Source organism: Amblyomma americanum, chromosome 2 (assembly GCF_052857255.1).
Source record: "Amblyomma americanum isolate KBUSLIRL-KWMA chromosome 2, ASM5285725v1, whole genome shotgun sequence".
Taxonomy (NCBI): Eukaryota; Metazoa; Arthropoda; class Arachnida; order Ixodida; family Ixodidae; genus Amblyomma; species Amblyomma americanum.
In genome coordinates this window covers 41,528,853-41,552,856 of record NC_135498.1, presented here as the reverse complement: position 1 = coordinate 41,552,856, position 24,004 = coordinate 41,528,853, and the positions used below count along the sequence as shown (strand labels likewise).

Genomic DNA, 24,004 nt, shown 5'->3' with positions numbered 1-24,004 from the left:
GCTTTTTTTGGAATGCACAGCGCATACAGAAGAACAACTATGTCACGGCCCCTTTAAGGTGAGGTAGCGTCGGGTAGGCCGTCAATTTATTTGTAAATAGGGCCTGTTTACAAAGACAATATTCAGCTCCCGTCGCTTACAAAGGTCCCATAACGCAGTCTCGCAAATGGAGGATTTTCGTCTTGAAGGATGGTGGTTGCAGACATGGGTCATGCATGGAATAAAGGCCCACTGTGTGTGGCAGCGCCATTGCGCTTGTAGCAATAAGTACCAGTGTAGTACAGAGCGCCTCGTCCCACCTTCCTATCCTATAGAGGCGCGGCTGGCAGATGTATACGTCGCAGACCATCGATAAGACGGCAACCGCCCGTCAGGAAGCTGTTGAACGGTTGAAAATTTGTTGTTCACATTCTAAGACTAATGCAGTAGGCAGTTGGTGCGAGTGGGCATATTGGAAGCATTTAAGCATATCCAAACACTGAAGATATAGAACGTTCCCGCTGGAAGATGGGAGAGAGCAAAGGTAATGAACAACTTTCTTTGCCGTGACGATTCGGTTTCATGTGACTCTTAGCATGGCGCAATCCGTAATAAATTTCTGCGAGGCGCCATCTGCCCCGAGTATAGCTAAAATTGCCTCAGAAAACCAATGATTCGCGTTTCAGAGAATACAGCTCACAAAACTACATGCGTCCAGAGGAGGGATCTGCGGACAATGATTTTCATGCTGCGACCTAAAAAATTGTCTTCAAACTTCCCGTTGAAAAAATGCGCTTGTCCACAATTTCTGCACTTCTAGTACTACGTAGAAATATAACTTTATTTCTGCAAGACACAGCAAAAAAACATTTCTTTAACAAGGAGGAGTACTGAAGAAATAGACAGCGAAAGTATTGTGACATGGCTGAATGTCTGGATTGGCGCTATGAAAATTAACAGGCGAATATATTGGAAAGAAATGCTAATTGTCTGAACGCGTAAATTTACACGCATCTATCAATAAGCGTACACCAATATTTTAGTTTCAAATCGCATAAAATATTGAAGGGCAAGCGCGTAATTATCGCCGCCTCCGACATTTCAAGTTACAAATGAATTTAGACAAAGTCTCGAAGCGACTAGCGCAACGTCGCAACACCGATCATAAGCTCTCCCCCCCCCCCCGTCCCTCCTGCCCCCCTGCACTGCAGCTGCATTCCCTCTTAGCGCTGCACCCGGTGTTAGTGAAGACGATGCGTCGATATTTTGATATTTTACGACCTGTCGGAATCATTGCGAAGCTGAATATATAACGTGATTATTTGTATTTGAAACTCGCGGGCGTCCAAAAGCAGCGAGGAGCAAGCAGCCCCGCCTGCGAGCTCCACAGAACTTCGTCAGTGCGCGTTGCTGCCGACCAGAGTAGCGCCCGCGCAGAGTAGCGCCCTGCAGCGGCGGCCGTCACCAGACGATGCACTTCTGCTCGGGGTTCATGATGGTGCCGACGCGGCAGCCGAACGCCTCCGAGAATCGCTCGAAATTCATCAGTGGGATGATGGTTCTGCGAGGAAGCCGCAAGAGGCAGCGTCAAGATGAGAACGGCTCTCAAGGGACACTCGCCGCTTTAGCGGCTGAAAATTTCTTAACGAGGAAATTGAAAACTCTGCAACTGTCTCCCAGTCGGTGGACATGGAGGGAGTGAAAGATGAATGAGACGCCGTATAATTATTAGTTAAGTGCTCCGGATTAATTTATACAAACCAGGATTCTTTGACGTGCGTGCAGTGACATCGCGAAACACAGTATAGCACATTTAATGCTAAAGCATTATATGGCTAAATGGCAAAGGAACCCACCGTCGGCGTTGACCACCAGCAGTGGTCTCAAAAGTACCAAATGACGTCACCATGGTATCAAAGAAAATTAAAATTTCTTCTGAAGGTGCGGGGGAAGCACGCAACCCATAGGCCACAAAACCACGTTTATTGGCGAAGAGAGGTGAACCTTGCACATGCGTTACCTTACGACTGCATGCTAATGAGGAGTTGTGTCATTAGAGAGGAAGAGAAAACAGTTGAAAAATAAATAACAAAACGAAATAGAAATTAAAATACGAGGCTTGCACATTCAAAGCACGTAAGCAGTCTTAAGTGCTCTCCGTAATTTTTGCATTTTCATCATCATCATCAGCCTGACCATGCAATTTCAGGGCAAAGGTCTCTCCAAGTAACCCTGTCCTTTGCCCGCTGCGGCCACCGATTCCCCGCAAACTTCTTAATCTCATCCTTCCACCTAACTTTATGCCGCCCCCTGCTGCGCTTGCTTTCTCTTGGAATCCATTCCGTTACCCTCAAGGAGCAGCGGTTATCTTGCTTTCGCATTACATGCCCTGCCCAAGCCCATTTCTTCCTGTTGATTTAGACTAGGACGTCGTTACCCTGCATTTGTTCTCTCGCCAACACTGTCCGCTTCCGGTCTCTTAACTTTACATTTACCATTTTTCTTTCTATAATTCTCTGCGTTGTCCTTAAATTAAGCTGAACTCTCTTCGTCAGCCTCCGCGTTTCTACCCCATAGGTGAGTACCGGTAAGATACAGCTGTTGCGCCCTTTTTTCCTGAGGGATATTGGTAAACTGCCATTAATGATCTGAAAGAACCTGCCATATGCCCCATAGGTGAGTTCCGGCAAGATAACGCTGTTCGTACAGCATCTTGCCTCCCGCGAAACATGGCCGCGGTCGGGGTGCGATCCAGTGTCACCGTACTCAGCAGCCGAACGCAGTTAGCATTCAGACATCGCGGCGGGTAATTTGGCAGCTCATGAGCAGTTCATCCGCACTTTATGATTCGTGTACGTTGCACCCTTGCGTTGGTTAACGAGGAAGTTTGACTGATTGTGAAGAACTCGGGTTGCGTGAGCTGCAAAAAATTCTATGCTGCCCAAGATACACATGAAATATTGTGCCAGCGTAAAATATGTATGGCACACAGAAGAGCAGGCATTATTAATATGGACAGTTTGGGTACTTTGCAAAGCAGGAAGGTGCTCACCGGAAGCGGCTGGGTATCGTTTCCCGAGGGTTGAGGTACGAATACATGGACCTCTTGCGGGAAACTTCGCACCTCGACTGAAAGGGAATGAAATGAGAATGACGTCAACTATGTATATGACGAGGTGAAGTGCTACGTGGAATACTTTAATGTGGTGATTCTTTGTTTACTGCACTTCCAGCCTGCAGCACCCTATCGGTAGAGAGGGGGCCGGGTGTAGAGGTGGTTGGTGCTTCTGGTAAAGGTTCTGGAGGATATGGAGGCTTCCCTTCAACAGATGCCAGGTTTCCGGAGGTAGGGGGGGATGCAGTAGCACTGCTTTTGCAGTAAAGGACACGAGCTGTGCTGCCTGTTCGCTATTGAAGAGACGTGACACAACCTCTGTGCCGGGGAGCCTTACTCACTCACCAGTGCGTATGCGATAAAGAAGACCTGGTCCATGGTGTAGGGCTCCGTCCCGGGGATGGCGTACATGCCGTACAGCTCTTCGTACTTGATCATGTACACGCGGTACGCCTGTGTACGAGAATGCACGCACCAGCGTTAACGAAAAGAAATGATTTTGTCGACACGTCAGAAAAGAGGTTGGCACATTTCAGTTGGTCAGCAATTTTCAATTTTCACGCAGAAAATGGTAGGATATACTTAGACGCTGCTGTGGTGCTGCATCCGTGGAAGAAGGTGGGAAGGCTGTGGTTATGGCTTCAAATAAGTCAATAATATATGCCTATTAAGGTGTATTATGGTTTATGAGCTGAATTATATTTTAGTCGAATCGCACATATGACACTGGAGTACGCTTGCCAAAACATTCTCGTGCAAGAGGGGGATACGCAAATGCGTAGACTCAAAGCGGACACTTATCTTTCACTTTTACTACACGCGAAAGTTATACAAGACAACACGGCTGACTGTTATTACAAACGTGTCCAAGTATGCGTGAACAAAATTGGGGTGCTTGAGGTGGCAGTGGAGTCAGCTCAGAGATATAAACTGTGAATGAATACTCATGTGTGCATGTGTGCCCTTAAAATAACGCCTCAGTTTTTTCATTCTTGGCCGCTTGTTCTATCACAGGATATTTTTAGAGATCAATTTCCTGCCCCCTTGCAAGAAAAACCCGTGCAAACGCTAAGTACTGATGTATTCTGTTTCTTTTTCCTGGAACCGGGCTTACCTTGAAAGCCTGCCTCAGTCCCGCGTTGTCTGCAATGTTGCTTTCGAGGGTGCCGTTGATATTAAGCTGGAATAAACGATAAAGATGTTGCATGAAAGACAGGATATCCCCACTTCGAAATATTTTTCTGTCTGAAATCCTTCTGCTCAAGTCTTGCTTGACTGTGTATGGCTTGCACATGACACCAAGGACGCCGTAAGTGTGGATGCACATGCACAGAATCCGCACCTCCACAGGAGGTGGCGATAAGCGAATTAAATAAGTGTGGAGGTTTTCACCATAGTTTTAGTCCACCAACGTGGCAGCCACTGTGACGTCGGTTCAAGGCGCACAGGTCAAAGCCTGATGCATAGATCCGTGAGCCTTCGGTGTCGCGGGGTGGCTCCGATTTGTGCACAGAGTGAGAGGGGGGTCACCCACCTTTCGGCCGGTGACGGGGTTGGTGAACTGGTCGTACTGCTCGAGCAGGCAGCGTGAGCCCGTGATGAACTTGCGGTGGGTCTGACGCGACCACCACTCGACCAGCTTGCCCCGATCATCGTACATGGCGCCTGCGCACAGCGCCCACAAGCATACATACAGGGTGTCTGTTTTGATGCTATTGGTTGCATGAGAATTTTTGCAGAGCCGCCTAATTTCGCAAATTTTGAAAACACTTCACATAGCACTCGAGGCATTAGTGAACGTATCACATCGGTGTATCAAGATAGCTCAAAGTTGAAAGGCATAATGGGAACTACCGCCGTTTTATAGCTTGGTTGGTAGAAAATCTCACGCGACGCAGTGCATGCGGGTGTCGTAGGTTCAGCTCTCACTGCCTTCATGCTATATTTTCTTCTACATTCCCTCGTTGACAACTGCAGCAGCAGCAAAAAGAAAAAAAGTGATATTTTTCTCTACTTTCCATGGTCTGAAAGATATTTGTATCGTTTCGCATGTATCCTTAACGATCGCTTCACATCCTCTGGTGTTCTTGCCTGCTCATAGCGAAATTTAGGTTTCTTAACGATGAGGCCAGTAAACTTTGCTGAGAAGGAGGAGGAGGAGGAGGAGAAACATTTATTGAAAAAGCTTTGCCGATATGGCTGCGGTTGAAGGGACCCTAAATGATTTTCATGTTCATGTTCTAGTGCAGCAGGTCGGTAGAGGCGGTGTTTGCGTGTATTCCAGTCTAATTTCGAAGCTCTGCGTGGACCTTATAATTTAAAAGTTATAAAAAAAAATTGCTGCGAGCTACTCCAATTAGGGCGACACCTCATCGCGCTTTCTTAGCCGTCCCTACCCCGATGACGTAAATGGGCACTCTGTGCTCTGTGCAGCCTTCTCATTGGCCGTGTCCGTGGGGCGTTTGCCGGATGTGGCGCGGAGAGGGGCAGTCCCGACCTGTTTTTTTTTTCTTCTGATTTCTGGTGCGTTGGCGTGTATGAATTGAGCAAAACGAGCAGGAGCATCATGTTCAATCGCCGATATCTTCGGTTTTAATGAAGCTAGTTTAAAAATTCTTAACGGTGAAGAGTGATGGAATACCGATCACTCGTGCGCTTTTCCCAACTTCATTAAATATAATTTCATGGTCCCTTCAAGCGCAGCAAACCATACTATTTTCTTTACGCGACGCTTGACAATAGAGCACCGAAACGTGCTTTTTTAAATTCAGGTCGCGCTTTAACGTGTGCTCTGTACTGGCTAGGTGTAAAGACACAAATTAACGAAGCGGGTGCTAAGCTTCACAGTGATGTCTTCAGAATGCATGGCGCGCATTGCATATTGATACTTAAACAACGCATACGTGCAATATGGAAATGCACGTATACTCACCATGTTCGCCGAAACCATGAGTGATTTCCTGGCCAATGATGGAACCAAGGGCGCCGAAATTGATGGGCCTGGAAAGACGATAAAATTTTAGACTAGAAGTGTGTTCTGTATAGACTAGCGGGATGTCTTATACATCGCAAGTCCTGAAGCTGCTTACAATTCTTTTTACAAAAAATTCGAACTGACTATAATGAATTATTTCCATTTAAAATCCAAAATATTACTAACAAAGGTAAAAGCCATGGATGACAAAGAAATTATTGAAAGAATTAGCGCGTTTAAAACGCTATTTGTATAAGGGCTTTATTGATATTAAAAGCGAAGAGGCTTTAGTTATTATGACCCAACGAAATAAAGTGAATAGACTGCGGTGTTACGAAAAAAGACGGTACACGCATAGTCTCTTCAGTATAACAATGTAGTTAAATGATCTGGTCTGGTCTGGAGACGACTCAACCACGCTTTAAATCGGAAGATATACGACCACATTGAACAGAACGAGATCATTCAAATGAAATGACTATATCGGGTACACAGCAAATTGATTTAATGGTCAGTTTTTATTCGTTACCTGTAATGCACAACATGATCTTGATTTCTCTTGTAATTTGAACTAAAGTACTCAGTCTACTGTTTTCTTTTTACCTCCAAGTACAGCAGACGAAATAAATACAGCTGTATTTTCCCTCTTGTACAGCAACGGTACAGATGTAGGCGTTTAGTCATTCGACCGGTTAAGCATGCGCTAGATCTTATAACGCTGTAGTGATAGAACATCATCATTTATCAGCCTGACTAAGCCCGCTGCAGGGCAAAGACCTCTCCCGTGCCCTCCAATTAACTCTGTCCTTTGCCAGCTGCGGCCACCGTATCCCCGCAAACTTCTTAATCTCATCCGAGCGCCTAACTTTCCGATGCCCTTGCTACACTTTCCCTCTCTTTGAACGCACTTCGTTACCCTTGAGAATCAGCGGTTGTCTGGCCTTCGCATTACATGCCCTACCTCTTGATTTCGAATACGGTTTCATTAACCCACGTTTGTTCCCTCGCCCACTAGGCCTGCTTCCGGCCTTAGCGTTACATCTACCATTTTTCTTTCTATAGCTCGCTGCGTTGTCTTTATCTTAAGGTGAATCCTTTTTGTTAGCCTCCACGTTTCCGCCTCATAGATGAGTATCGGTAAGACACAGCTGTTGTATACTTTCTAAACTTATTTTTTTCTGGTGGAACATTCCCTGAAATACTTCAAATTGGCCAAGAACAGCTTGCGTACAAAGGTGGGGATAAAAACAAGCTTTTAAATGGTATGCACATTTCTATAATCCAGGTTTTTTCTGAAGGCGTGGAGAAGCTAATACATAGTCGCATTTTCTGATTTATTGTTGGACCAGCTAATTACACCTGTGCAACTTGATTCCAAGAAATGCATCAACAGAAACGGCTTTACTAGCAGAAAAGCAGATCGTATTAGATTCATATGAACATCAGATGCGTAAATAAGGCGCATTCATTGATTACTCAAAGGTCTTTGATTCTATCAATCACTTCATGCTCCTAGAAAAATTTAGTTACGATTTTCGTGCCCTCTTACTTGCATTGATACAATCGTACCTTGTGCACCGCCAACAGTAGGTTGTCAATCATTTTTATCTGCCCTTAAACAAGTTCGTGCAGGTGTGCCCCAGGACAGTATTATATGTGAATGACTTCTTGATTTATATAGAGTGAATTTTGTGATATACGTTTACGCATCTACTATCAGAGAGCATCAAATCCAAATTACATTTTCCAAAGCGAATAGCAAACTATTAATAGTATCATGAGGTAAGCCAAATTCTGTCAGTATCATTATTGATAAAACAACGGCTGCCCTGCCCACAGCCAAAAACCGCACAGCAGACATAAAAGGGTCACTGAAGTTACTTCTAATAAACTTGTCGTGCCTGCCCCTAATATCGTGACGTGCTGTTTAAACAGCATATCTCAGGAAATGCTTATATCGATTTTTTAACCTCTAACATCTCACCTTACTGGCGTCATTTCTAAATTAAGTTCGTGGCTGCCAAAAATTAAGCTTTTAATTTATAAATCCTCGTTGCTATTACGCACATACTACTGCCTGCCATCTGATGTGGGGTACAATCATTAACACAAATCTAACGAAACTTTACAGATAGGAAAAAAAAATGTGTAGGGGACACTAGAGCTCCGCCTTATGGATGTGACGCGATAGCGGTAATGAGTTAGTGCCCGTATATGCGGAATTGGTCATTCTCCACTTAACGTTCATAGATCCATGGGAGTACCCATACCCTTCCTGGCGCAGTGGTGCAGCTGTTAAGCGATGCGCCACTGCCCTGCGATGGCAGGTGCTGCCACAGGTGGGGCTTGTGAGACCCAGGTTGCGCTTATAGAGCAACCTCTCGCGACGAATCATAATTTTAAGTGCCACCTGCCACTGTGGTGAGTTTGCTCACAATCCGGTGGGCAAGTTGTGATGCCGCAACATTGTCACGTGACCTATGTGGCCCACTTGGGTCCGGCCGCTCTCGCGTTATTAAAGGCAGTTCGGATAATTATGAATGTTCCACATGACAGCTACAAAGACGCTATATTTTAGAAAATTGAATGTGACATGCATCTCTGAAATTAACAGAACAATGTCCATCAAGCGCTAGGAGGAAAGCGTTTAAATAAACAATACGCTTTTAAGATAAAAATTTATCTCCGAAAACATATGCACCTAACATTCGCCAATTTCAACAATGGGAAATTCCGCGCTTGCGAAGAAATGATGGACTACAAATTCTGAAGTACAACCACCCATTTATCTCGAATCAACTTAGTGATCATGTATTTCTATTATTTATGTATGCTTGCTGTATGTCCGCGGACAAAGTCAAGCCCATCTTCAGGATTTTTGTCTGCTTCCCTCAACACCATTGGCGTTCAAAATAAACTGGTGCGCTGTTTGAATCGATTCTCGGCTGAGTGTGTTGCAGAATGGGTTACTCACGGAGGCATCTCCAGCAGAAAGAATGGGTACTGGATGTAGTCCACCGGCAGAACTGAGGGTGGGAGGGGCGAAAAAATTCAGTTTAAATTTTTCTAGTATCCGCTCTACTGCATCATACCTTCCAAATATTCGAAAAACAAAAAAAATATACGTCTTGCGCATGAACAAGCAGAAGACAAGGGAAATGTTGTCTTGCCATGCGGAAAAGGTAAGAATATATGTGTTTACTGTGGCCAACTGTGATGCATTAGTGATATAATTTTTGTTCTCCCTGAACACCTCAGTGCTGTGGCGTGATGCAAGTGAGGATAGCTTGCGCTTGTGTCAACCCACATGGTCAACAACCTTGGTAAGAAAAAAATCAGGAGCCTGAATAAGCATGTTGTTCCATAATTATGTGCGGATGTTGAGCAGTATTACATAGTCTGGCCAAATTTTTATTCTCAAACGAACCTGGTGGTAAGCGAGAGAGTGAGATGAGTTTAGTCGATTAGTATCGAGAAGCCTTTCGGGAATGTTCAACGTTCGCGGACAGGGTTGCGCACAGTGTCAAAATTACTGTTGTTTATAGAAGAGGGTGGCCATCTCGGACAGTATTACACCAGAAACTTTGCAATTTTGCTAATGGAGAATTTACACGATGGACCAGGCGTCACTTTTTAAAGCAATTATGTTGCCGTGGCCAGTCAGGAGTTTGAAAAAAAAGGGAAGTTAGATTCAGCGAGTTCGAAATGACGACAAGATTCCACTTACTCTCGACAAAGAGTTCGGATTTCACTTGGTATATATCAAGAGGCTGCAGAGAACTAATTGAGATGCTTACGAATGTAGTTGCCAAGATGGCTGTAGAAAGTCGAGCCATCAATGCTTCCAGGATACCAGCTGAAAAACAGGTCGGCGACTTAGAGAAACGCCGAAGCGACATCGCGTCTGCTCGGTGTCGCTAATTGGAGCAGGACAAGTGAAAAATCAACAGGACGCTCCATATAAAGCTGGTACGTCACACAAGTCTACTGCGATCTCTCCATAGTATTTTCGCATTGGATAACGTCGAGCGATTCATTCTAAGTCCAGTGCTACTGCTCATTTGAAAAGTACAAATTTTAGGACGCGCCTTCAAGAAATTTACGGACCACTTGAAAGCAGCAGCTTCCCGTTTCGCATCTTGCTTTTTTCTGCTGCATGTTTCGGTCAAATATAACAAAAATGTCAAGACAAAAATCCCAGGAAACAAGGAGTAACCTTAGCCGTCACTTCACCAGCGCGCAGCAGATCTATCTCATAAACGTTTTCCGAACCGCCAATATATCTGTATTCGAATGAAGAGACAGGGTAATATAGGTTTTACATAGCGGAGGCCTACTACAACACATAGTCGTAAGCACAAGGGTCAGCGGCGCATGCGCAGTGGCCAGGTGGGGACGCACACCTACCACTGCACATGAACAGCTGGCACATTTAAGCTAGTCAATCTCCGCTAAGCAACATCATGATCGCATAATGCTCGCATCAGCACACGCGGCAGAATCCAGTTTTCAGGCGAATCAAAGGGAGCAGGACAGGGGTTTCCGCATGTGACATTTGCAGCAACGAGAGAGAGAGAAGGCTAAGGCATATCCTGTACTACACAGGGGTGTGTATTGTCACATGCATACTCACCCGAAGTCCGGGGCCCTGCGCACGTTACGCAGCTTGGAGAACCCGATGCGGCTGTGGATGAGGAGCACCTTGAGGAAGCTCACGAAGAACTCTTCCTTGCGGAGGTCGGTCAGCTGCGAGGCGATGGGCCAGAACACAGCATGAAGGCCATTGAAATTTCTAGGCCAAGCTGGCAATGATAACTTTTTTTTTTATTCTCTGCACAGATGCAATGAGCATCCGCTCGCATCCATGAACAAGTTTTTGCTTCGGGAATCCAGAGTACACAGCTGTTAGCGTCCGCGGGAGCCACCATAATTCGTACCCATGTCACGTAGTAAACAAGGGAAAGGAATAGTCGCGGAAAGGGCAAAAGTGTTAAGAAGCGACCTGTCGCCAGCTTTAGATGCATGAAGCCGCGAACGGAATAATTACGAATGCGAAGGCATACATTAAAGAACTTTTATAAAATTTTGCGCATGATGGCCTTAGCTGCCTATGTGCCACTGAACCGAACCCAACACAACACTCAAAATTTTGCCAACAAAATGTTTGATGGGCGCACGGTATCCCGGCGAACGTTACTGTCAAATAGCCCGTATAAAAATAGCACGTCGAATTCAATAAGGAAAAACCAAAAGCAAACATTAAGTATCGGTTCGGTAGTATCAGTATCTCACCAGCCATTTTACACCATTTCAACATTGCGAAATGACTTCATTAATGATGCAACAGCTATGAGGCGAAATTCATTAAGCATACCCGAAGCAGGCCAAAAATTGTAGATGTAGTCATTGCTCCAGTCGCAAAGCTCGCACGTGGAACGTGCTTTCCTTAGTTATACCGAAGCCCTTAACAGTCATGCTTAAACCTGTTGATCAGAAAAGATAATTAAGGAAAAAATTGGACGCTGGCTCTTAAACTGCGGCATACTTACGTCCCTGTAGTACTCGTCCAAGTCGCGGTCACTCCTGATCCACGGAGGGTAGCCGATGTTAAGCTGCAGATGGTGGAGCTGCAGCAAGAAAAGCAAAAAAAAAAAAAAACACGGGCGCGGATGCTGCTGCTACGAAAATTCGTTTTTGAGAAACTGCAGAGAATTGTTGTGGTAGTTCATAAATATGGTTTATGGTTTAAGGAGATTTAACGTCCCAAAGCGACTCAGGCTATAAGGGACGCCGTCGTGAAGGACTCCGGATAATTTCGAGCACATGGGGTTCATTAACGTGCACTGACATCGTGCAGTACACGGGCCTCTAGAATTCACTTGCAGATATGTTCGGTCAGTATGAAGCTATAGTATTTAACAAGTTTGTCCCAGGCGACACTGCGGTGTACAGAAGTTATGTACCACAAGTAACGTCTTCGTATTCTTTTCTTCCTTAGTGCTGGAATGCAGCGAGAAAATAGCGATTGCAGCGAGAAAATAGCCAGGAAGACAATGCGGATTAGCATCCTCGTAAAACTGTTTACTACTGTCATACTATAGTTTACATGCACGTTCGTTTTCGAAGATTTACGAATGCGCCAAAGGGTGCCACAGCTGTATGTCGCATGCAGCGCCGCTGGTGCTTAAACAAATCAGCTACGAGTATTGTCATGCGCACCCGCTGTAAGCAACATGATGCCATTTGCCATTGCAAAGTGCACCTGCCACTCCTGTCTTCTAAGCCCATTAATTTAGCACCTTTGCGCGAGAGTATAGTACACGACACACTGTTGTAAGTGGTCGCATCATCTCTCCAATTTTTGCTCTTGGCAGTCGCTGAACAATACTGCAAATATATGATGATGAATTTTTCTGGCGCAAGGGCAGCTCAAGCCAAAGAGTGCCATGGCACAAGGTGGGGTTCATTCCAAAGCATTTCACGCAGATGAGCCTAGCACGAGGTGAGGGGAAAGTTTGTAGCCGTTGTATCAGTGGTGGGAACCCAACGGTATTGGCGATCGAAACCCGCACCTGCCGCATGCTGGACGGATGTTAAAATCACTACTCAGCTGCTGCGGTAATGCTGTAAAATGCCTTCATCAATTGAAGTTTACGCTGAACTACTACCTAGCTGGCCAACTACTAAACTTTGCTCAACAACTTTCAACTACAGCGCGTCGTTCAAAAATACTCGAAGGACGAAATCCGTGTGTTCTCAGCTGCAGCAGTTGGCTACAAAAAGCGTTCTTTTCTCTTCCTATGACAAGTTCTAAGCATGGCTGCTAAATGTGTAAGATGTACTACAGGAAAATATTCTTGCGTCCCAGGATTGTAGTTTAAACCAAATTTGAAGCGAACTAAAATGGCTTCTAGGTATTTTCAGCTGCATCCATTTTTTCATTAAATTTCTCAGCCAGTTGTTTTGAAACAGCTGAGATTTTGCAGTAATGGTTTTCAGCCCCTGCAGCGCTGTTCTACTCCTTAAGGGACCAGCATCTTTCTCGGGGCTTTTAGTCCTTTACGCTTCCTCCTTAAAAAACAATTTGGATGTTGTCTGGTACTGAGTTATTCAGAGAGGACAAGTTTTTCGCTCACCCGTAAAATCTTGGACTGTCTGAAAACTCGATTTGGAGTGTGACAGGATGCGATAGCGTAATCTGAGGGATCTTCAACACACGTTTCTTTCCTATGCTATAACGTTTTACCTGGCGTGATTTAATGGTGTTACCTTCGTGTTTAGATACAGAATTTCAGTTTTTCCCCAATACATGCTCATATTTTATACAGCCCCACAGCGGCTATGCGTTTCTGGCACCTTTGGACGCCGTCGGAAAAATACATGGACTGCTGCTGAACTGCTGAAACCAATAACAGCGCACGGAACTGGGGGTGGTTGGATGCAGCATATGTGCATCTTTCGGGTGCTCTTACATCTACGACACAGACTGACAAGCCACACCAAGCCCACACCAACTAGCCCACACCAAGGTCCTCTTGCTCTTACTTCTTGGACGAGAGTAAGAAGTGTGATGACGGCAGTAAAGGTGAGGCAAAAAAACTCATCCCCATGCTTCTGCCATGGCATATGCCGCAGCTATTGTGCATCGCTGCTAGTGGTGACCACATCGAAAATAGACACGGTTAAATATCTTTAGTACAACATCTCAGCTACATCGGTTAAGTAATTTCAGCATAAAGGAGGAAAAACTTTATGAGCGGGAGTATAAACGCGATAAGCACCGCGGTGCAGGGAGCAATCGTTCTCTCAAAGTTTGCTCGTTGCTATCGCCTCGGGCACACCGACCCACCTTCTGCCGGGCCCTGTCCTTGGTCTCGACGTCCATCCAGGTGTTCATGTCTATGAGGACGGCGAATGCATCCCGCACCTCTTCAGCCAGGTCGTACACCTAAGGGCGTCGGTGGAAAATGAAGTCACGGGGACGTCGGAACGTATCCAGTGTGAAGCGTCACCGAAGCATTGTTGCACATATTGCGCCGTAACTAAGGGTTATATACCGTGTGCCTGCTCCCTGATGAGCAAACTATACATGGGACAAGAGGCTAGAAGAACTGTAGTGTCATAGCAACTTAAAGCGTGGTACCCTCTCCAGCTGAAACATGACCGACCCCAACCTTGTTTAGATCACTGCTAGGAAGCACGTGAGGAAAACTGGTATCACGCGAAAGGATGTTGTAGACGTTAATGCTCTCGACGTGCTGTCCCCCCCCCCCCCACCCCCACCCCCCCCCAAAAAAAAAGAAAAACACACGCTCACTCGCTCCCTCCCTGTCTATCACTCCGTCGTTCAAGAACATTCACTGGGTTAAGATTAGTCCCGTGTCCTCGAGAAATGTCAGCATTGCTTTTGTCGAGTGAAATGCAGAGAGTTGGCGCTCACTAGAGGCCCAAGAACACTCTGCACTTTGAGGCATTAGTTTGTACGCAGACCCAGCGTAACATTGAGGGACGCGAATAGATAGTTGATGTGAATCACGTGCAGTTCAGCGGCCCGTGTGTGATTCAGACATCGAGCGCACCTTGCGGTAGCGCTCGGCCGGCTTGCTGATGTGCCGGTCAAAGTAGAGCCGCCCCACGGCGAAGAACAGCATCTGGCTGGTGAGGCGCACGCACTCGCGCGGCAGTTCGACGATGTCCTGCACCAGGTAGCGGTAGCGGTCGAAGCGGAAGCGCGACCGCCGGAACCGGTCCATGGTGTGGATGCCCATCGTCTGCACGATGCGCCAGCCGATGTAGTTGGCCACCGTCGAGCTGCGAGGCAGAGGGAGAGAGGGGGGAGTAGATGAGGTTGCGGCCACGGGACCACTGCGAAACGAGCTTGCCTGTATACGAAAGCGGCTGTGTGTGGGGGTTTCTCCAGGGCATCTACTACGGGTACCACCTGGTGACCTAGACCTAACACCAACTACTGCCTGCCTCCGAAGGACAACGGCCGCCTGAGCCATATGGGGCTTATGGCGCTGCCAGGAGGCATACAGAAGGTGCGATAGAGCCCCCGCTGTGACAGCATCGCCACAGGCAGAAACGATAGTCAGAATGAATATGTCGTCAACTCACCTGGGCACCTCCTTGAGGAGCCGCGAGAGACGCTTCAGGTAGAGGGGATGCATCACGACAACGTGGTCATCGAGGTCCAGGGACACGCCCACGTCCTTGAGCACTATGTTCAGGAAGTACACCCAGCGGATCTGCGGTGGCCACCAGGGGGCGTTAAGGTAGTCTTCGCCGTGAACGCTATTTGTGTTACGCTAGAGGACAGTTTATAAAATGCCAGGCAGCACGGCTGGTCTCGAACTATCGTCGTAATTTACATTGCGCTCACAGCACTTCGGCACAACAGGAATTCGGGCTAGCTGAAAATGGCTATCGAGCTGTAGAGTGAAAAGCCGGGACACCTAAGAAGATAGGCATACGACTGCGGTACACTCAGCTCACAGCTGAACTGTCAGCCGTACATAAGTATAACGGTGTTAAGACTTCCTCTTTTTTTCAGTGTCACGTTTGTCGCAGTGCTGTTCTGTATTTATGGCTTACTTTATTCCGTTCACATATTCTACTGCGCGGTCAGAGGCTGAGACGATCAACGTGAAACACAGAAAGCAGGATATGCCAGAGTAACAAGAACAACGTTAGAACGTCAATTCTGCGGGAACACCTCGAATAATGAGCATATCTTTGCCGAGGCTAAGGCGGATCTTATCCGTCTTGCAAATTACGAGATGGGCCATCTCTGTGCGCTAGTCTGCGTTCAGGTTGGCTGGGCTCGGAGAGCCCCGTTTTCGCTGCCTATATATATTCCCTCCTGTTTTTTAGACAAACCCTATTCTACAGTTGAAACGCTGAGAAGAAACTGACGCCATAGTTTGTTCAAGGAATTAATCCAACACGATCGCACCGAAGTGCGCATGTGAAGCTGCAGCAGCAAAATAACGTCGAGCTGTCTCCAGCCGGGCTACTGCCGCCTTTGCTACAAGTGGGCCAGAATTTGGAAAACATTCCTAGTTTTTGTCTACAGATAGCTACAATTTAAGAGGAAACACATTATTCGCGTTCAACCAATAATTATTCCATAAAAATGAGTGAAAAGCGCGCTTTTTTTTTGTTCAGAGTAGTATTCCTTTGGTCTGATAAGTACGCCCAATGATGCCTCAATTTCAGTGCAGAAGTAAATACAGGATTCGGTCTTATATGCAAACTGGCTGTTCCTTTTAATGCTGGAGCTGTCTGTGCCTCGTGTGGGGGAGAAATTATGAGCTCGAATAAAGGAGAGCGAGTGTGTGGCGCTCCCTCACCTCCGGTATGGCGCCTTCGAGCATCTTGAGCGACATCAAGTTGTAGACGCTCTGCGGGTTGCGTACCACGGTCGGCGGCTCCGAGATCTGAGAAGATGCAAATAAAAGCCAGTGCTATTCTCAGGCGGCAAGTCCGAATCTGTGTTCTCCGATTTTCGTAAGTTGCTGGCCCCGCTACGGCAGCAGACACACTTTGTTGCGTGGTGCCCAAGTTGCAGAGTTTTCCTTGAGCGCGATCGACCTTGTTGTGTTCACGTGTATAAAAAGTTAAAGCATTCCGCGTAATAACCATATAAAATTCTCATTGTGATTCGAAGGAACAGTCCTCTAATGCGCGACGTGGTTTTCAGTAATCCACACTCACTGCTTTTATGCATGTATCAGTACTTCGAAAAATGAGAAAATACCGCAGTAAATCAAATCAGCGATTAGTAATTGACGATTAATAGATTCTTGCGTTAGCAAAATACTGCAGGCCATGAGGCAAGGTGTAGTGGAGGGCCGCTACGTTGATTTCTTAAAACTTGTACAGAAATAATTTGCTTTGCTAGTTAACGTATACGAAGGACATCTTGAGCATGCATCCCACGCTGGGTCCGTGCCAGTCCTCATGGCGAGTATCCGGGAGGGTGCACTCACGGCGGCGAGCTTGGCCTCGAAGGAGACGATGTCGTTGACGATGTCGGCGGCGGCTACGTTGGCGCCCAGCAGCAGGGCGCAGCGGTAGATGTACAGCTTGTACCGGTGCAGGATGCGGAAGAAGGGCGTGCGGTAGCGGCCCCGAAGCACGGCCGTCTCCACGCCGAACGAAGGCTGCCCGATCTGCGTCGGACATATCTCTTCCCAATGCGCGCCCAGCAGCAGACGCGTACGCTCGAGAGGTTTCACTTCCTTATTAACGCGACAGCGTTAAGGAGCTCGTGTCGCAGAAAAGCCAGTGTCGTCGGTGTCATGAGCGAAAAATGGCGCATCTCAGTGGACACCTCAACCGCGCCGTAAGGGAACGGATTTTCCGTTCCTTGCGGCGCGGTGCGGGTGTCCAGTGAGAATTGCGACAGGCGCCATTACCTTTCCTTAAAACGAATTTTAATTTCATTTTCTTACCCTTACGGCCCGGCTCGGGTGTCCACCGAGATATGTGAGACAGGCGTCCTTCCCTTAAATTGTTCAACGGGCCACGCGTCGCGCCGAACGGGCGGTGACGTTCCGTGCACCCCTTGACAACGCTGCAACACGCTGTCGCGTCTCACTCTTAAAGACGAAGCTTAAGCATCCTCAAAATTTTTGCCTTCCCTCGAAGCCCTAATGGCTATGGCATGATATGATATGGTATTGTAGGAATGGTGTTGCGTAGCATCGTACGGTATGCATGGTATGGTATGGTATGGTATGGTATGGTATGGTATGGCATGGTATGTTACGGTATGGTATGGTATAAGGGGCTTAACATCTCAAAGTGACACTTAGTATATGGGAGATGTCTGTAGTGGAGGGCTTCAGATAAATTTCCACCACCTGGAGTTCTTTATTGTGCACTGACATTACACAGTACACGGGTGCCTTGCATTTTGCCTTCATTGAAATGCGGCCGCCGCGGGTGGTATTCAACCTGCTCCCTCGGATTCAGCAGCGGGGTGCCCTTAACCACTGGACCACCGCGAAGGGTAAAGTGCATGGTATGATAGGGCACGGTATGATAATGATATGGTATAGTATCGTAAGGTACCGTGTGCTGTGCGATGTCAGCCCTCTACTACGGCACCTCTTTATTTCTTTCTTCTTTCCCTGCCTCCTTTATATCTATACGATACGGTATTGTTTCATTTGGTACGGTACGGTACGGTGCGGTTCGGTACTGCGTGGCCTGGTACGTGGCATGACATAGTGCACCGGTCACTATAGGTGTGAAAAATACCACTACACAGCGGCGAACGTTAATTCTTAACTAATCCGTGCACTGTGGTGGGCAACAGTTTTCCACTCATTTGGTGTATTCGTGTGAAATGCGCGAAATGCACCGACCGAAGCTGTCGGGGACCGCTTGCAATATACTCACGTAGAGGATGTACCGCTCGCTGTTGTGGTAGTCTAGCTGGGCGCTGACCGAGATGAGCGCGTCGAGGCGCAGGTCCCGCACGGCGTTGCCCAGCATGTAGAAGACGCGGAACTGCTGCGTCCGGTTCACCACGGGCCAATGGGGCAGCTCGTAGTGCGCCAGCAGGTCCTCCAGCGGCTTGGTGCCCTTGCTGTTGCGAAGGTCTGCGCGAGCCCCCAAATGGAAGCACGGTGCATATGAAGATGTGCGTGAAAGACAAGGCTCGGACACGGCATAAATAAGAAGGTGCGAATGCGGCTCTTGCACAATGAACCAATGACGGAAACTAAGGACAAAGGCAATATATAAATGACGCCACTAAGGGCACATATGCACTACACCAGTGAAGTCACTAAGGGCGCATAGGCACTGTACCAATGACGTCACAAAGGGCGCGTACTACAAACAGTGCGGATGTTGCTCTTGCGCGCTGTACCAATGACGTCAATAAATGCCCCAGACGGGTGGGGCCGTCGCAGAGCTGCACTGAATGTAGGAAATTAGTGCACTGATCTCTTTTCATAAAAACACGGCACAATTACATACAACCAGGTATGCATGGAGGTCAAACTAGGCGGCCATTAACTCGAGAACGCGAGAATATATTCTCGCGTTAGTTTAGTATTTAGGGTATATCTTGAAATATCCCAGCTTGTTCGGCGCCCGTTAAAACTACGCTCTGGCTAGCACGTCAATTTAGGGTATATCTTTAATTAACGTGGAAGCCAGGTAACGATTTTTCACAGGCTCGAACAATTTTTTCAGGGGGGGGGGGGGGTTACGTACCTATGTTGATGCAGCCTTGGTAGAGAGCAGCTGCCTTCTGGGCTGCCGTCTGATCCCGATACGATATCACGGTGTTGTTCAGTATTTCTGCAACAATTCATCGAGTGAGAAAAAAACAACAGTACGCTATGTGAACGACCACACGTGCTGCATGCTCCACACAGCTGCCCTCAACTCGACCAGTCCGTAACTTTTAAGCGCGTACTGGGCGCAGACGATTTTAGTTTCGGTCGGTAAATTCGCTCGATTTGAGTCATTAAGCCTATGATCGTGTTTTGTTATTCCCGGCGTAGCACCAACCCCGCAAAACGGCAGACATGCATTCTTTTCTTAATTTACTCCTGTAGGCGCGAACAACAAGACACGCTTAGAAATGCTAAAACCTGCCGCGTTCTCGAAACGCCCGGAGCCTGGCACTGGATTCGTCACGCTTCGCATATATACTATCTGCCAGCTTTCTCGTTTCTACTTACGAAACATTTAGCAAGGAGAGACAGTTCAGGAGCGCAATGTTATTCCATGGTAGAAATGTGGTTTCTGGAAATACGTGACGATACCCGCCGCGGTGGCTCAGTGGTTAGGGCGCTCGACTACTGATCCGGAGTTTCCGGGTTCGAACCCGACCGCGGCGGCTGCGTTTTTATGGAGGAAAAACGCTAAGGCGCCCGTGTGCTGTGCGATGTCAGTGCACGTTAAAGATCCCCAGGTGGTCGAAATTATTCCGGAGCCCTCCACTACGGCACCTAATTATTCCTTTCTTCTTTCACTCTCTCTCTTATCCCTTCCCTTACGGCGCGGTTCAGGTGTCCAACGATATATGAGACAGATACTGCGCCATTTCCTTTCCCCCAAAACCAATTATTATTATTATTATTATTATTATTATTATTATTATTATTATTATTATTATTATTATTATTATTATTATTATTACGTGACGAAGTGTACGATGGGCGACTTGCTCATCTAAGTGACGCAGCCACAAACAAATTGCAAATTCTGAGCTGTAAATTGTAAACTTTTGCATTTCGCCTTCAACGAAATACAAAAACGCCTGTGTGCTGTGCGATGTAAGTGCGCTTTATAAAAACCCGGATAAAGGAAGAAGCAGCAAAGGAACAAAAAAAAATTGGTTTCAAAAACAAACGCACACACACGCGATTCTGCCTTTTGTAATACAGAGCGTGATTTTGATAAAACTTCTAAAGATTTTTAATGCGAAAGCATTATATCTCCAATTAGCACAAAAGGCAGTGTCTGTCGCGTCGTCGTCCATGGCACAAAATTCGGATGACGTCAGAACACCGGTTTATGAGATCACAACATATGTAACGAACATGTGTAGTCATTAATGACGAAACGTGACGTATGAATGTCATGACTGGAACGCAGCATGACTCATTCTGGAACGCAGCATGACTCAGCATGACTCAGATATCCTTCTTTCCATGTTTAGGGGAGAGGAGGAAGAGGGAAGAGAGACAGGGTGGGGCGCGTGGCTGGATGGGGTTGACTTGAATGTCTAAACCGAAGCCGAAAAAGCTTTCGCTGAACAGTCCGCTAAGCCGGTAAGCGTAGCCCTACAAGTATTTTGGCCATATGTATCGAAGCTATACGCCGGACAACGAACATCTACAATGGAACATTTCCTGTTGACGTCATGCATGCAATAATAGGCAGGAGGAGGACTGCGCATGCAGACAAGACACTATACTGTCGCCAGCCCTCACCGGAGACCTGGTCCTCGACGGCCCGGCGCGTGTCCCTCGCGACGCTCTTGAAGACCTCGTCCGGCGCCACCTTGGCCATGCGCGTCCAGCCACCGCACACGTGCTCGTAGAAGTCTTCGCACGCCTCCTGGAAGTCCAGCTTGGAGGAGCGCATCAACAGCGCTGCCAACAAAGAGGTTTAATTAGCGGGTTACACATGCCAAAGCGCCAGACATGGGTGCTCATCGAGCGCATCCCTTCCGCTTCAAGTGCCGTTAAAATGAGCATTCAAGATGCTTGAAGTGGTCAGTCCGGTAATGCAATGTTCGAAATTGGAGACACACTTTCGGAAACGCGTATGAAAGCAAATCTCATCCTTTTGGCGGGAAGTTTAAGGCTATAAGCCGGCAGATGTACTACCTGCCTTGCCACCTTAATTCTTCCTACCGCGGGTCGGGTCGCTTTAGAGATCTGCCGAAGGAGTGGGAGGTCGAACCGTACGATACCAAAGGACTCAATTGTGGGAATTTTGCTTGCAGCATGCTGAGGCTCCGCTGGTATGCTGCAAGTGCTCGAAAACATGGGCTCGTGCATGAGTGTACAGTCAATGGCAAGATCAATTCGCTTACCATACGCCTTGCATTCCTCGCTCTCACAGGACAGAGAGGTGTTCGTATCTGAGATGGTTATCGTCCTGTTACCTGAAAGAAAAGAGAGAGTGGAAGTTGTTTACAAAATCAGTTTTGTAACAGACACACAGAACTGTGAAAAAACTCTCCGCAGAGCTTCTGCAGTGACAGTGCACTAAGATTCCAAGGGGAGAAAAGAAAACAATCAGCGCTGCTATTTAAACAAGTGCTTGTTGCTGCACTATCAGAAGCACAGTTCCTACTTAAAGTGCACCTTCTATTGGAATGGTGACAGTATTTGCATGCCGTGCAAGACCTAAAATGCGAAACTTTTTTCGCCCTCGTCAATGAGCGAAAACGGAGCCGGAGAGTGGAGCGATGCGAAGTGAACAGCCCTCACAGACTTCCTGGACGCTGAAGCACTTGAGCAAGATGAAGCCCATGACGATCAGCGTGACCACGATCAGCACGGCGACGATGGTGACGCACGTGTTGAGGAAGTTGTCGGCCTTCGAAGGCGGAGGTCTGCACGCACGCGAGTGGTGGGGCTCTTCTAGGGGTGCACTGAAGGGCTCCGATACTGGGTTTCACATGGCGCCGTTTTCATAGAGGGCTTATGAGGTTCACATTTCTATCGGAGTGAAATGAAGGGCGTCACTTGTTCTGTAGTTGTTAATCCCCGATCCCACCAAGCATTATACATTGCTAGCTAGCTGTCTACATGTCTCGGCATTTTACTGTGCAGTATTCTTAGAACCAATGAACTTTCTAAGCTGTTCCAGACCTAGCTCTCGTAAGACTCTGAACTTGGCAGGAGGCAGCGAATACTGACTGAATTACCAGTCTTTTGATATGCACGGAATACTCAGTGCTAGAAGCGCTTCTAGCCGCACAACTGAGCTGTTTCTACATACAAACTTGAAGAAGGTTGACTCACACGACTTCTATTTGCCGACCTGGGGCCTCCGGTGGTGCAGGAGGCATTGTTGGTCAGCTGGGAAGATTGAACGCAGCAAATACTAAGTCCACCATGGGCATAAACATATATGAGTGAAGAACAGGCAAGCTCTTTCAAACCAAAAGCTGGACTAAATAAGCGAGAAGCGAGTGCTCCGTCACCAACCTCCAGAACCCCCCCCCCCCCCCCCAATTTTTTTCCAGCACAAACGAAGTGATTCGTTCATGGTCATAAAAGCCACACTTGATAACAACCAACAGCTCAGAAAATACCGTGTAAACGTATGATCAAGACCAAAGTCGAACAATGTCTCTCCAATAGCAGTGTGCTCCCAAGCCTTGCCAGCCTGTGAAAACCATGGCGTCGCCAACACCTTATTTCCGCCTTGCTTTAGAAAGACGCCCTACGCCAACCTTTCAAGGGCCATGAAGGCTTACCTCGAAGGGAGTAGGTATGCAGACGAAATCTTCGAGTAGAGCGGTCAACGAGGGCGAGGCTGGCTGGCGTTGCTGAGGGCGGCTGAGGCGTACGTCCGAGCTCGCTGAAGCGTTGCCGAAGAACAGTCCCGACGCTCGTGCTGCTCGCGAAACGTGGAGAAAGCGCGGAGCTTCTTCTTCTTCTTCACCCCAGGTATATGGCACATACCCACGCGGGGGGATTGGCCAAGGTGTATTTGAATAAACAAAGAAGTTTTCATGAAAGATGATCAGAAGCCAAAGAGGAAGCGCGGAGCTTCCTCTTTGGCTTCTTTTTCTTTAGGAGCTTCAAAGTGTGCGTGCGAGGGTGACCTGTTACTGCGAACTTGGGTGACGTGCACCGGTGAAGTTCATTACATCTATTTTCCAAAACAAGCTGAGTTTTGGTTGCCCCAAAATAAAGTTTTAAAAAGTGGCCCTGTGTGTGTTAGCCGATATTGCAGCAATTTTTAGCCGACCAGCCAAGTTTTGTCAAATAAATGTAATAAAAGCGTCGCAATTGCACCAAGACTCAAACCAGGGTAATAAGACCCTGAACTCGGAGCCCATCACAAGACATCTACTTTAACCTAGCACATCTTTACCTTTAACCGCTATCGTGCATGGTACTCGTTCTTCCAATGAACTTTTACCCTCTGCAGGCTTCCACGCGCTGTCCAACCCACCGTCTAAAAATTCTGTGCTTACTACTTAAAAACTCATTAAAGATCTCTTCTACAGACCTTGTTCATCCATCCATTCAAGAAGAACTCGACATAAACATGCACTTACTCTTGAACAAGTTTTAGTTCCAAGAACACCTTCTGATGATCATTTTTTCCACAAGCAGTCCGAGATTGGAATCAATTTCGCCCATCAATTAAAGCTCAGCCAAACGTGGACATATTTACCAAACTGGCTGAGGGCTCTGTTCGCATACATTTCTTTCGGC

General features: G+C 47.1%; 1 protein-coding gene across 1 annotated transcript; it reads right to left on the bottom strand.

Moving 5' to 3' along the window:
- Positions 1-1,434: 1,434 nt before the first annotated feature.
- LOC144118508 (neprilysin-1-like) lies at positions 1,435-22,629 on the bottom strand. Its single transcript, XM_077651431.1, has 20 exons — positions 22,577-22,629; positions 22,040-22,164; positions 21,640-21,711; positions 21,032-21,193; positions 19,302-19,388; positions 18,477-18,679; positions 17,060-17,242; positions 16,421-16,507; positions 15,186-15,316; positions 14,648-14,879; positions 11,618-11,695; positions 10,702-10,814; positions 9,866-9,924; positions 9,043-9,094; positions 6,027-6,094; positions 4,629-4,759; positions 4,209-4,274; positions 3,440-3,547; positions 3,032-3,108; positions 1,435-1,540 (listed from the first exon to the last, which is right to left on the bottom strand). Exons 1-20 carry the CDS (start codon positions 22,621-22,623, stop codon positions 1,441-1,443), a joined length of 2,181 nt encoding a protein of 726 aa, XP_077507557.1. The 5' UTR covers positions 22,624-22,629; the 3' UTR covers positions 1,435-1,440.
- Positions 22,630-24,004: the final 1,375 nt, after the last annotated feature.